At 36.7% G+C, this 15,454-nt stretch overlaps 2 protein-coding genes across 3 annotated transcripts in view; one reads left to right on the top strand and one right to left on the bottom strand.

Annotated features, from left to right (window-relative positions):
- Positions 1–11,825, bottom strand: part of STPG2 (sperm tail PG-rich repeat containing 2) — a 514,734-nt gene extending 502,909 nt beyond the window's left edge. For both annotated transcript variants that reach the window (XR_009563864.1, XM_060298816.1), the window contains exon 1: positions 11,727–11,825. Coding sequence is in view for 1 of the 2 variants with exons in the window: in XM_060298816.1 (XP_060154799.1) it covers positions 11,727–11,734 (8 nt within the window). In the remaining variant the exon portion in view is untranslated. The remainder of the gene's footprint in view (positions 1–11,726) is intronic.
- Positions 11,826–12,108: 283 nt separating this feature from the next.
- RAP1GDS1 (Rap1 GTPase-GDP dissociation stimulator 1) overlaps positions 12,109–15,454 on the top strand; it is a 257,700-nt gene continuing 254,354 nt past the window's right edge. The window contains exon 1 of the mRNA XM_060299768.1: positions 12,109–12,412. The gene's annotated coding sequence lies outside the window, so the exon portion shown is untranslated. The remainder of the gene's footprint in view (positions 12,413–15,454) is intronic.

Below are 15,454 nucleotides of genomic sequence, written 5' to 3'. Positions count from 1 at the left end.
GTTAATTATCAAAGGATCAGAAGCTTGTACTTTGTAAATTTGATTCTTCTGCTTCTTTTATTTTCTTAATTTCCTTTACGTTCTTTTCTACTAAGCAAATTTCCTTTATGCTCCTTTCTATTTTTCTTTTCCTTTTGAAAAAAATTAACATGCTTCAGATATGCTAAAGGAACAAAGGAAATTGTTTTGCCTATAACTGGGCAAGAGCTATAAAGGCAAAACTTATATCCCCAACCCCAACTTGTGAATAATGGCCACAACCATAGCCAAAGTGAAATAACCATAAGAGGAAGAGAGAAATAGAGGAGACCAAATAGGGGAAAAGAATTTCAACTCCCAAATATTCTGCTTTTATAAAAGCTTCAAGTATTCTGTATTTAGCAGTGGAGGTGGGCCCTCACAAATACAACCCACATTTTTGGTTTTTTAAACTTTCATGTGAAGTCTCCAAATAATATTTACTAACTAACTTCTGATAAAAAGCAACATGTCAACCTATGCTTCCAAAAGAAAAGTATAAAGATAAGTTGTTAAATACATGCATTAATTTCCAGTAAGATTATCCCTTTAATTATTATCTAATATATTAATTATTTACAGAATATGTAACCCATGTCACATTACAAATATGTTTCCTAATTCAGCTATTTAAAATGAAATGCCCTGGGCTTCCCTGGTGGCGCAGTGGTTGAGAGTCCGCCTGCCAATGCAGGGGACATGGGTTCGTGCCCCGGTCCAGGAAGATCCCACATGCCGCAGAGTGACTGGGCCCATGAGCCATGGCCGCTGAGCCTGCGTGTCCGGAGCCTGTGCTCCGCGACGGGAGAGGCCACAACAGTGAGAGGCCCGCGTACCGCAAAAATAAATAAATAAATAAAATAAAATGAAATGCCCTTTATTTTTCAAATAGTATGATAAATTCACACTTCTTGAACTTCTAAAAGTTCTGCAAGAATTTAGCCTAAAACTACAAAAAAATCAACAGCAACTACGTAAGTAATAAGTCATTTTTTTAAACAAAGGAAATCAATCATTTCCTGGCACTTGTTTATAATTTTAAGTAGAAAAGTAGAGAATACCAGAACTCTTTTTCTTAGATCATCTATTATACAAAAAAGCACACTTCCTAATTTCTTATTCTTGAAATCCAAGAAATGTACCCAATTTGGAATAAAATAAAATTTGATCTAAATTGCACTTTATATTATTTTACAGGAACTGACTAAAATCAGTATTAATATAAAATAACACTCCAGGGCTTCCCTGGTGGCGCAGTGGTTGAGAATCTGCCTGCCAATGCAGGGGACACGGGTTCGAGCCCCGGTCTGGGAAGATCCCACATGCCGCAGAGCAATTAGGCCCGTGAGCCACAATACTGAGCCTGCGCGCCTGGAGCCTGCGCTCCGCAACAAGAGAGGCCGCGACAGTGAGAGGCCCGCGCACCGCGATGAGGAGTGGCCCCCGCTTGCCGCAACTAGAGAAAGCCCTCGCACGGAAACGAACACGCAACACAGCCAAAAATAAATAAATAAATAAATTTTAAAATAAAATAAAATAACACTCCAACATCTTGATACCTGTCACATTTAACAAATTTGAAATCTACCTGTTTTTTTATTACATTTCCCTCTTGGAATACTGGAGTTACAGATCAGGCTTAATGAGGGAAATACTGGTAGAACTAGCGAGCCCATATACCCATAATATGCTGGTCTGGTCTGTGAGCCATGGAGTGTAGGCAGGAGTGACACTTCTAACGATTAAGTCTAATGTCCCACTATTTACTGTTTTGCTTTTTGTGCTTTAGGCTCTAGTTTTCTGAAAGTTTTAAGATGCCACGGAGAAGCAAGACATGTTTCCCTGAATTGGAAGTTGAACCACCAACTGGCCATTCCAGGTTCTTTATGCTACCAAGCAGGAAACGAAATAAGGTTTGTGTACTGGCTGGGGTGATTAACCCTGATCCGGACAGAAAAACAGGACTAATGAGAGCCAAGAGGAGTGTGGTGGGATGGAACATAGGGAACACCCTGCAGAGCCTACTAAGTAAGCCAGTGAAAATGCTAAGAGCAAGTTCATTTAAAGGTTAAAAAGCAAGCCTAAGAACCAAGAGCTGAGACGCCTTAGATCTGAAGAGTCTGGTGATCCCACTAAGCTTAGAACTCTACTGGATAAAGTTCTTGTTGAAGACATGGGGAACATGGAATGAGTAACGGAAAAATCTTAAGCTACCTGTAGCCTCGTGATCAGTTACAGAAACAGAACAGGTCCCCACCTGTATTTCCTTGCTTCATACAACACTTTGATTTTCCCTCTATTTTTTTCCCCTTTCTATTATAAAATGGCAACACTAATAATGGTTAAAATTTATTGAGTGCCAACCATAATAAGGCACTATTTTAAATGCTTATTAATATATTTAATCCTTAGAAAAAGCCTACCAAGTTATTACCCCTACTTAATAGATGAGGAAACTAAGACCCAAAGAGATTAAGTGGTTAAGATTAAAACTCACAGCTAGTAAGCAGCAGAGATGGATTTTGAATCTAGGTAGTCTAGTGCTAGCTCTAGTCTAGCTCCACAATCCTAACCAGTTCTTTATAATAGCTCATGTTATATTTACCATCGAATCTATAAGTTGCAGAATAATGAAACAGGAATATTCAAGAACAAGAAATAGCCTAAATCTAGAGATCCAGGATTCATTTAGCAGTGACACTGTAATACCAGCTTTGAATGCAGTAGCTAGATACTAATTTGGCTCCTTCTGGGAAGGAAAATTATACATAAAATAATTGCACTTTTAAAATTATATATATGGGAAGAAGTGTGTGTATGTTGTGTGCATGAGAGAGAACTAGGCAGTCAAGGGGTGAAAAATAATGGAAATCTATTGTTTTTATCTGTCCAGCATCCCTTCTATTATCTGCTCATAACAGCATATTTGCCACCCTTGGGACAATCAAACCCCCCCTATATTTTGTGATTTTAAAGGAGCTTCTAAACACAGGAACCCCTGGCCCAGGAATCATAGGTGTGGGTCCATAATAAAACTGGACCAATCAGATTTTCCCTACTGGGGATTTTAATCGTTGAGTGCTGTCACACATAAAAAGTGGAAGAAGTTATAGAATTAAGTTATCTAATGGCAGTTTCCCATTGAATGATGCAGAAGTTCTTACTACTGAAATACCTGGGATTATCTTAGTCCTATCCTTCTTTAAGTCCTGACTGCTCAATTCTTCCTTCAAGTCTATGAGCCACCCAAGTACCTTACCTATAAATCTATGATAAACCTAGTATCTGTTTTAAAAATCCATTTTATTGCTTGCAACCAAAAACCCCTAACTGGTAGAATCATTGCCATTAATAACTGAGAAAATCTAATGTAAAAATTAAGGCATCAATGACTTGATCTGGGCCTCCAACAGGGGAGATAAAGGCCTGCTAGGGTCAAGTAGGAGTCATTATGAATGAGTACAAAATTTACGTGAAAAGGGAAAACTTGATATTAATGGTTATAAAGACTGGAGTTACAACCACTGTTTCTGAAGAGTGGAGATATTCTGGCCACAGACTCTTGAGAAATAGAAGACAATGGCAATAGCTATAGCTTTAGAATATGGCACACAAACCAATTCCTTCACTCTGTTGCCATCCTTATTCTACATATTTTGACCATCTGCACAACTTTCATGGGCCTTAATCAATTCAGTAGTCCTATTCTCCCATTCAGGAATCTCAAGGTCTATGAGGCATGTAACAATGTTTCATGTCTTATAGAATATGTGGATTAATGACAAACACCCAACCAGACAACCGACAGTGAACACATCTGTTTTTCTCTTATTCTAATTGCAAAATATAGATTAAAAGGTAAAAGAAGATCATATGAAGGGAAAATAAAATATGACAAATGACATGTTAGTCTATTAGAGGACATGTTAGTCTATTAGAGGAAGAAAGCATGATTTTTATTAACTCAGACAATTACAGTAACTATTATAAATTTACCTGCACCTCTGAAACATTATAGTGACCTGGAACAGCTTTCTCAGTGTTAGAGGCAACAGTAAAAGTACTTTCTCTGGCAGCCAAAGAAAGGAATGGTGCATAGCCACCTATGAAAGTAAAATCATATCACCGGCAGATAAGATAGGATTCTGATAATTTCAGAGAAAAAGCACTCAAAATGTATAAAATCATTTGGTAACCTCAACTGCTGAGACTGTATTATTAGAACTAATGTCTAGCCACAGAAGTTTTTGCATTTCAAAAATTTTATGTAAGAGCATAATTTGTATTAATATACATTAAATATAAGAACCTACAGAACTGGACTTACTAAACACCAGAAAAAATATCTAAAGAAAATAAAACAAGTCTTTTTTCTTCTAAGCGTATTTGGTTGAGATGAAAATTGAAGTTCTATTTAACTGATAAAATATTTTCATCCTCAGAAGATCATAGTTTTATATATTGGAAAAACATATTAATTATAGAGAATAGCATATATGAATTTATAGGCAGAGCCTAGATAGAAATAATTTAGAGTGAGCTTACGGCAAGTAATTAATATGTTTCCTCACTTTGGTACATAGTTGGCACTCGGTAAATATTTCTTGATTGCCTGACCCCAAACAAAGGTTTATAAATCCAAGATACAAGCAGAGACATACTCAGTAAGAAAACTTAGTAGACAGATTTAGTCTGCTGAAAGATTGATAAAAATTTTCAAGAAATATAGCAAGAAAATGAGCATAGTTTAATCAGCATAGATACTAAAGAAAAAATGACAGAAAATAGAGCAGCTATATTCAACAGGTAATAAAAGAATGAAAGTGAGGACTCAAAACTTGTGAGAATCTTGTACAACTAAGGACAGTGTACACTATGCAGATTTATGGTGATAATTAGTACAGTTTAAAAGCTTGCTAACCTGGACTAATCATATATTTTTAAAACCAGAAATAATGTTTCTTTTGAGGCCTTCATGTATTAAAATGCAACTGAAATCAAAAGTCATTTATTTGTGTTGGGTATTAAAGCACAAAAGAGGTGAGTCAAATGCAGACCTTACCCTTAAAAAGCAACAACCTACTGAAGCATTAAGAAAAGTACTAAAATAATTTTAAACATGGAAAAATATCTGAAGTGCTAAAAAATGCCCAGAGGGTCAAAAAGAGAAGTTCTCAACCACACTGAGGTGATTAGAAAAAGCTTCATGAATGATGTTAAAACTCTGGGTGTTAATTTAGTGACTGATGGTTTGAATTTGCTACCCCAAAGCAAAAACAAACAAACAAAGAAAACAACACAAGGACCATAACAGAAATCGTTAAAAGGAAGCCAAGTTTTGAGAAACCCAGGACAGCAGTTGAAATGTTCCAAATCAGGGTAAGCAACCAAAGAACAAGATACAGATTTCAATCAAAACACACATATAAGCACACAGAAACCAAGCCACAGATTATATACAGTGAATAGTGAAAACAACCAGAGAGTGTTCTACCAAGCAGCAGGAAAATATGTCCTATAAACTGGAGAAAAGTCAATGAAAACAAACACATTTAGGAATGAGAAGATGGAATTAGCACAAAAAACATTAAATATCTATTATAAATATTCTTCATATGTTCAATAAGGTAGAAGAAAGATGAACATGATGAGGAGATAAAGATATAAAAAAGACCCAAATCAAACTTCTGAAATGAAAAGTATACTGAATGGGATTAACAACTAATTTTATATGGGTTAATAAAAGACATTTTTTCTCAATTCTTAATCACTTTAAAAAAAATTGACTGTTTTAATCAAAAATAATTTCAATTCATTGTGGCATTACAGCATATGTAGAAATAAAATATATGGCCACAATAGCACAAAGAATGAGATGGGGAAAACAGAAGCACACTGTTGTATGGCTCATATACTACACATGAAGTGGTACAATATTATTTGAAGGTAGATTGTGATAAGTTAGAGATGTATATTGTAAACCCTAGAGCAACCACTAAGTAATAAAAGAAAGAGGTACAGCTAGTAAACCAATAGTGGAGATAAAAACAGAACCATTTTTGTAAAAACTCAAATCATTCAACTATGTTAGCGAAAGAAGAGAAAAACAAAGAACAGATGAGATAAATACATAACAAATAGCAAGAGATTAAATTAAAACACAACAATATTGATAGTGAAATTAAATGGAAAAGTTCTAAATGCCCCAACTAAAAGAGATTGTCAGATTAGATAAAAAAGCAAGACCCAACTTTATGGTGTCTACAGGAAACACTCTTAAAACATAAAGACACAGAGGTTAAAAATAAAAGGATGAAAGAAGATATACCACACATCCACGTATCAAAGAAAACCGGAGTGACTAAATTAAAATCAGACAAAGCAGATTTTAGAACAAAGAATACCAGGAATAAGAGAGACATTTCATTATGTTAAAGGGGTCATTTCATCAATATGGTTTAATAATCCATAAAGAAAAGCAAGGAATTAATTGCCATAAAAATTAGAATAGTCCTTACCTGTAGGGGAGAGGGAAAGGGTTATGGTTGGAAAAGACAATTTTGCAATGTTATATTTCTTTACTTGAGTATTCACTTTTTAAGTTATTTAAATTTTATGCAATTTTCTGCATCAGTATTTCATCTCACAATTAAAGGTATATTTTTTAAAGTTTATGTTCATTTAGGTAATGTGAGACAGATATGAAAACTAAGAAAGCTAAGCTCAGGCTAGTTCTGAGGCAGCTGTCATCAGAACATGGCAGAGATTCTAACTGAATCTATTTAAAGAAACATAAAATGAATTGCAAAATACTGAAATTCATATAAAAATGGGGGGGAAAAAACCCTACACAATAGCCCCATGTGTTCAAGAAAGCCAGTACTCATAAAATCTTCATTGAAGTTCCCCAATATTAACCACAAAATAATCTTTCATCAATAGGTTAAAAGTTTGTATGAAATATTGAGCTCAAGTAAAACCACAAGAAAATTTAAATGTTTATACTAATAAGCTCCATAAGAGAAGGGACTTTTCTGTTTTATTCATAACTATATGCCTACTGTGTACGGTTAGGGTGACAAACTGTCTTAGTTTGCCCAGGACACAGGACTTGTAGTGCTAAAGTCAGGACATTCCCAGATAAACCAGGATGGTTGGTCTCCCTGTCATACTGTCATGCATATTTAACAATAAATATAGAATTAACAGGTGATATGCTAAACTACACCTTTAGTCATTCATTCAGCAATACTGAATGCTTTATTACAAGTCAGAAAGAGGCATTTAGGGTACAATAATGAATAAGCTAAAACCCTTGCCTCAAATAGGGGGGAAGCCAAACAAACAAACAAACAATTACATTACTAACAGTGCTGCTAATAATTAAGATACAAAATATAGGAGAAGACAATTCTGGCATATTAGGGTTGGTGGAGTGAAAAATTTAAAGTTTGATTTGGGACATATGACTATACTGACATGTTAAGTTCCAACAATAAATGATAAATCAAACTGTCAGGTAGAAAGAAGAAATGAATATAGGAGAAGATAAGATTCGAGAAGAACGAAGTAAGTTCAATTTGAGATATATTAAGTTTGTGGCACCAACAGCAGAAATCAGACTGGCATGAAGCAATAAAAGTCAGTCTATTTTTTGAGAAAGAAGGTGGGAGGCGTGGGATAAAGGACAAGTTCTGCAGCCACAACTACTGTACAAAGCAAGCAGGGCATTCTTCACATAAAAGCAATAGCTAGATCTTTGAAACATACTCATCTTCAGGGACATCAACATTTATATAGCAATCACATACGTATTTTTATTTAAACTTAAATAAAGATAGAATTCCCTGAAATGGTCTCCCTAAATTCTGAATGGCTAATAAGATAAAACCATTATTGCCGGCATAAGCACATAGGCAGGAGTACAAGACCATGGACAGCTCACGCTTCTGTGGCAGATAAAACTAACTGCTTTCCCAACAAAGAAGAAATTTAGCAAAGAATATATTAAGAACCACTGTCACCCAGCCTAGATAACTAACATAGAACCAGGACAGATAACTAATATATGCTAACATGGGGTACCATTTGTTATGTAAATCAAGCTCAAAAAGCAATGAAATACTCCTTGGCACAATAATGCCAGGAGCAGTCACATTATTAAAAGGACTATGTTTTTATCATATCTTACTAGGCTGGTCGTCTATGGGAAAGCTTTGCTTTAATGAGATAAGATTTGCTTGCTTCTCAGATAATTTGCAAGAAAATCAGGAGCAGCTGTCACTAATCTGGAATCAGAATATCCATTATCTCTCCCACTCATGAAATCAGAGCAGCTGAGTCCTATTCCTTTCCGGCTGCAGATCCTGGGTAGAAATCCCTGATCAATTGGACAAAAGTCAAGGCAATGAAGTTTGAAAATTAATGTGGAAAGAATTTTCTGAGGAAAATATGAAGACAACACACTGGAGGACTGACCAAGCAGCCTACAGTAAGAGGAAAATGATAATTAGAAGAGAAAGGTTGAGAATAAAGAGTATCTGCATCTTTCTTTTGAAGTTCTAAGACTAAGATCTTCTCCTCTTGTGTAATTCAAGGTAACAAGTAAATTACATAAAGTCCCAACATCGCTTTTCCTACATCATACTCTACAAAATTTCCCTGACCCTTAAATAAGTGTGTATATTTCTGTATAGTCCAGTGTTACTGACCTCAAAGAGGTGTAAAGCAGAATGTACCTAGGAAAGAGGTAACAGCTACTTTTAAATTATCTTGCCAGGGAATCCTGTAGAGAAATGACTAAAGAAACACCTATAACCTCTATTGATTATCATTATTACCATGTCAGTGCTGAGTATTACTAAAACAGGGTTCTATAGGATGCAGCTGCTCAAAGTTCCCAAATATGGAATTTCCTAGTTTCCTTCATAGGTCAACAAGGCACAATTCTATAAAACAGTAAAAGAAGGGCCTTGCAAACCCCAGTTACTGATCTCTAAGCAAAGTTCACACAAGTCAAATTATGAGTTTTCAATTCTGCTATATGTAACTCATTAGATTTTTTTAAACTTTCTTTCAAGAATTATTGTTTATTTCTTTTACATACGTGTTAAGGTACTGAGCTAAAAACTGAGACTAACACAGTCGAGATCTTGGTTATTGCCCTCAATAATCTCACATTTTAATGTGGCAGCCAGATAAGTTAACAGATAATTACAATATAGTATCAAGGTGCTTTGAGTCATTAGGAGTCAAAGAAGAAAGACCTGAGACAGTGGAGTCAAAGAACAACTTCACTTTACCCAAGGCTCAAAGAATAAGTAGGAATTAGACAAGTAAGGAAAGAAAAGAGAGATTACTCAGCAAAGGTAGCAGCAGGTACAAAGGCATGGAGGTGAATGAACATGAATTTATAGACAATGCAAAGTTGGAATTGCTGATATGTAGGTTAAGTGCTGGTGGAGGTGTGGTGCCTGGAAAGATCAGGTTAAGTGAGAGACCAGGTTAGGGATCATGAAGAATCTCATGCAGCATGTTAAGGAGTTCAGATTTTAACCTTAGTGTTAAAAGGAATTTTTTAAACAAATAACATAATTATATCTTAGGAAGATTACATTAGCCATAAGACAGAAGTTGTTAGAGGCTGAAACAGAGAAACCAGTAATATTTTATTGGTTAATTTCAGAATAAAAATAAGAAATCCCAAACTAAGTCAAGGGCAGTTAAATGAAGAAAGGGAACCAGTTTGAGAGAGAATGAGAAGAGAAAATCAGTAAGTTCTAATGATCAATGGGAGTGACCAGTCAGAGGAAAAAAAAAGGAGTCTAAAATAATTCCAAAGCTAAAAGTTTATAAGCAACTGACAGGGCATTTTTTTTCAAAGGGGTCTGTGATAGTAGGGAAAATGATAAGTTCAGACACCTGGAATTTCAGATGCCAGAGACCACCCAGGTAGAGCTGTCCAAAAGAAGTAATTGGCAATGCAAAGGCCTGATGATCAGGAGAAGGCTCATCTTAGAGATATGAATCACCTGTATCTCTAAAGACTGTTAGGGAGTCATCAGAATCAGAATATAGATAGCAGTTGAAGCTATGGATTTGAATGAAAAAGTAAACATGAGAAAAGCAACAAGCAAAGGATGAGAAGTACAGTATATAAACATTTAAAAGGTATTTAGAAAAATAAAAACCTTTAAAGAAGACTATGTAGGGTTGGTTGAAGAGCGGAAAAATGATACCAGATTCAGCATTTAACAAATGTTTACTAGGTCCCAACCATGTATCAGGCACTGTTCCAAGACAATAGTTGGAAAAAGAACCAGGAAAAAATGATGTTACAGACACCAAGAGAAGAAATATCTCTAAAAAGACAATGGTCAGTTGTGTCAAAATAAAATAATGATTGAAAAGTATCATAAGTGTTAGCATTTTCGGTGGTCGTCGGTGGCTAATAAATTGGTAGGTAGTTAATGCTTATAAGGACTCAGCTGCATTAAATACAGACACATAATAAGCTCCAAGAACACTGATATCAATAGCAGAAGCTGAAAAGCAGTAAAATTCAAGATTAAAACAATGACAAATGACAAATTTGTACTCCAAAGAAACTTAAATCAACCGAATACCCTAATCTCCTCAAACATGTTAACAGAATAGTGGATCTTGGCATTTGTTTAAAAATACAGGAACAGTGTGACAATAGGGAAAATGCAGGCTAACAAGGGAAAAAGTGTAATTTGGATGGTATTAAGCCCCACAAAAATCATCAGATTAGAAAAAGTAGAAAGCAAATTAGAAGTATTTATTAAAAGTCACCCCCAGCCACTAAAATTGCTAACAAATGAGAGCAAATAATTACTTAAATTATCCATTCCCACCTCACCTCTCAAAGAGTACAGCTTTTCTTTACCCAATGTGGGATAAACAGGCTCTCGTTAAGTATATTGAAAAAGATGGGTATGGTAAGATAGGAAGCATCTACCTGAAAAAATACATGGGACTATCTTTAAAAGGTATTCCAAAACAGAAATATAAAAGTTATATCTCAGTAAATTAACGTTTCTCTGGTTAGTTAGGAAAGGTGTGTGAGGCAGGCAGGATTACAAAGAAAAGAGACAGAAAGCGGTAAGAAGTACACAGGAGAGTTGGAGACTCACATAGTCCACGGGGCCAGGAAATAAAAATCCTAGATCTAATCTGTACCATTTAAAGTATGATGTGGACAGCCACTGTAAAATCAAGTTCGCCACACGCTTACTGGCCTTGTGAAATGCGACAAATTATTTTACCAGTTATCATCTGTAAAATAAGGATAGTATTTTCCCTGCGTACTTCATGTGTTATACTTATGAAATGGTACTACAGTGTTTTAACTCAGGCGCACAGAAGCGGAGCAGGCTGAAAGTGAGGCGCCTGTTACAGAAGGCTTGCCTTTCTCTACACCTTACCTGTTGCCTGCTGCTTCAGGAAAGGTACCTGGTAGGATCCAGGACCCACATGATCCTCAGTGCTGCCAGCTTCAGCCAATCTAAGCACACGGGGAGCCCGAGCATACATAATGGAGTGGGGGGAAGGGTGGGCGGCTGCAAAGGGATTAAAAACAGGGAGGCTAGGAGAGATGTGGAGCAAAAAGAAGCCGTCAACAACTTCAGGAGGAGTGGGAAAAACTTCTGTAAATGGAGGTGCTAGCGCAGGGGCTATCGCCCCACCTGCTCATTGGTGTCAGAATACTCCCAGGTCGATTTCTAGCCGCGTGGAAAACTGAAAAGGAGCATGAGCACAGAGAAAACTTCCCGCAGTTTCATCCGTTCACCAACCGAGAGCGGAAGCCCTCCTCCAAGGAAGGAAGTTAAATAGTAGGCGCCCACCCCTCCGCTTCCGGAGCTGGCTCCGCCCATTTCTTTCCACCCGGAAGTCTCTGTGAGAGAGGTTCAAGCGCTTTTCCCTGGCCGAGCCCTGGGAGCATGCGCACCGAGCTGCACGCCTTCCCCACTCGCTCCGCCCCGCGCTCTTGGCGTCCTCCAGCAGAGGGCGGGGCCGAGGCCAGCTGCTCCTTTTATCGCTTTGTATCGAGATTCAGAAAAGCTCTAGAAAACGCTTTGGAAGCGTTAGGGGTAATTTGAGCGTGGTCCATTTCCCCTTTAAGTCAGGGCAGCTGGGAAGAGACTAGCAACTACTGTGAAAGAAAAGCCTTAGTGCAAAGGGAAATGCTTCCGCAGCCTCATCCCCAACTCCTACCACGACTGTACTCGCACCCCAGGGGGAAAGCACTCTGACTTTATCCCATAGATAGTTCAAAGGGTGCTAAGAGAAACCCAGAAGGTGGTGGTGACAAGAAACAGAGAACCGGGGGAAGGAGACGAAAAACTCAGCAACCGAAGCAATGCAAATTCAGGTAACTGAAAGCTGCTCCTGTTGTCAGATACCAGGCAACGGCAGCATTGATTTATTACATTGTGTATAAGTAGAGCAAAGACCTTGAAAAAGCCCAGTCCACCCCACTAAACCAAGGAGTCTCTTAACCTTAGGCGAAAGAAACCAGGCTTCTTCAAAGGCCTTAAGGAGTCTATGTCAGAATCCACCTAAAAGTTGTCTCAGGATTTTTTTGTTTTTTCCCAGCAAGGATTCCATCCAGATTCTAACCATTCTAAAGGCTTAAACAAATCCTATCCTATCTTGACCATGCCTTACCCCCAATGAGCTACAGTACTTTAATGTGTTCCTACTACAAATTTGTACTTATTTATACTCTGGAGGATACGATTCAGTACTCAATTCTGTGGGTCATTTATTGTGGCTTAATTGTTCCATATATGTTAGAATGCTCTCCATACAAGCCTTATCTGCCTCTCAAGAATGTATCTGTCGTACGTTTTTTCCTACCCAGTAGCTTCCTGAATAATCATTTAGTCACTTAAAAAACGCTTACTGGCATATGCCGTAGGTTCAGTATCCTGCTAAGTTATGGGGATACAAAGATATAAGAAAGTCTTCATCCTCAAGGGTTCTATATCTAGTGGAAAAAGAGACGTGTGTAATTCATAACAAGAGATGACAAAAGAGATGAATAAAATGATAAGAAAAATATTACAGTACTTTGGATACCTCCTCTTCCTACTAAGAAACTAGATACTCAACTATATGGGGACCCCAAAAAGCAAATTCAGATGCCAGCCATTTTGCTGTAGGCACTGGTGAAGGCGCTCACATCCTCCTTCTGGCTTTTCACATCTGCAACAGTCTAGATTACTCTTTCCTGGGGTAGAATTGGCTTTGAGACTGGAAATGGAAGTGGTAAAGCAGGCTTTATATGCTTTCTGTCTGATCTGATTTTTGTCCACTGGACCTAACCTAACTTAGACAAAAGGAGCTCTTCATAGGTGTATCCTAGTTTATTTACAGATCTCTAAAGGGGAGTTTGTAGCCTTAAGACCTAGGTACCACCTAGAAATGTAGAATTTCTTTATGTTGCCTGACTCCTCAGTCCATGTTCTTTCCTCAGCGACCTCACAGAGAGGGGTAGCTGATCAATGGCAGGACTCTAGCGTTTCTGGGCCTTGTGGCCAGATCCCATCTAAATATCACACCACTGAGGTACAACCTCTACATTCTTTGATTTTGTAACACTTCGTCTCTAAGGATTCTGTGTTCCTTGCAAAAGGCTTTTCTTTGAAAAGTTTTTAGTGTGAAAATCCTTCCTCTATTTCCTTGAATTACTGTGGCTGTTCTTCTGTTTACCCTTCCCAGCTATTATTTCCCTCTTATGGTTCAGTAACCAGAATGGTACACAGTATTTAAGAATTGGAAAATATTTTTAAATGAGAACGGCAACCTTTTTAATTATCTCTCAGTGTGGTAAATATTTCTTAAATAGTTTAGAATGAGTGTACTGCTAAAAAAAAATTAAAATGTTAACACAGTATTATAATTATTTATGAATACAAAATAAAGAATTTGGTTCAGCATTTCTCAGTTCCTGCAAAATAGTTTTAATGCTAATCAACCACACTATACAACCATTTCCATAGTATTAGTAAGAGATGGAAACTGTGTTTGAACTCAGGTTTATTTGACTGCAAAATTTGGGTTCTTTCCGTTTCTCTGTGCTGGCTCCCACAAGAATAAACTTTAAAAATAAATCTTGAGGGGTGCGAATTTGCTTTAAGTAGAGTTAAATACCTTATAAATATTATAAAACTGAATTGTTTTTGAAACTAATTTCTACAACCCATTATGACTTACTGGTTTTCCATTGTTTTGCTTTTTGTAAAAAAAAAAAAAAATGAAGCAATGGTAATAAATCATTTGGCATGTATCAAAATCAAATGAATATACTTTGTCAGTGTTATTAGAGGTCACGTTGTAAAGTGATATGCACTCAAGTTAAAATGGTAAAATTTTTCATTTATATGATTTGAAGCTTACAAAATATATTTTATGTTCATTACTTTGTTTAATATAAATTTATGTTTCTTTAAACTGAAGATTTGATATTCTGAAATCATGAAATTTCATGAAATGTGTTTTTTTAATTTATTTTTTATTGAAGTATACTTGATTTACAATGTTGTGTTAATTTCTGCTCTACAGCAAAGTGACTCAGTTACACATATATACATTCTTTTTTATATTTTTTCCATTATGGTTCATCTCAGGATATACGATAGGACCTTGTTGTTTATCCATTCTATATGTAATAGTTTGCATCTACTAGCCCCAAACTCCCAGTCCATCCCTCCCCTAATCCCCTCCTGTTGGCAACCACAGGTCTGTTCTCTATATCTGTGAGTCTGCTCCTGTTTCGTAGATAGGTTCCTTTGTGCCGTATTTTAGATTCCACATATAAGTGACATCACATGTCTTTCTCTTTCTGACTTACTTCACTTAGTATGGTAAGCTCTAGTTGCATCATGTTGCTGCAAATGGCATTATTTTGTTATTTTTATGGCTGAGTAGTAGTCCATTGTATATATGTACCACATCTTCTTTATCCATTCATCTCAATGGACATTTAGGTTGTTTCCATGTCTTGGCTACTGTGAATAGTGCTGCTGTGAACACTGGGGTGCATGTATCTTTTTGAATTATAGTTTTGTCCATATATATGCCCAGGAGTGAGATTGCTGGATCATATGATACTTCTATTTTTAGTTTTCTGAGGAACCTCCATACTGTTTTCCATAGTGGCTGCACCAACTTACATTTCCACCAACAGTGTAGGAAGGTTCCCTTTTCTCCATACCTTCTCCAGCATTTGTTATTTGTAGACATTTTAATGATAGCCATTCTGACTGGTGTGAGGTGGTACCTCATTGTAGTTTTGATTTTCATTTCATGAAATGTATTTTTAAAATTATACCATATTACCCAATGACCACCTGAGGTTTTATCACTGACATTCGTTGAGCACCTACTATGTGCTAGCACTGTGTGAAGC

Source organism: Globicephala melas, chromosome 5, assembly GCF_963455315.2.
Source record: "Globicephala melas chromosome 5, mGloMel1.2, whole genome shotgun sequence".
Classification (NCBI taxonomy): Eukaryota; Metazoa; Chordata; class Mammalia; order Artiodactyla; family Delphinidae; genus Globicephala; species Globicephala melas.
Note: the sequence above shows the minus strand (reverse complement) of the source record. Positions and strands in the feature narration are given on the sequence as shown.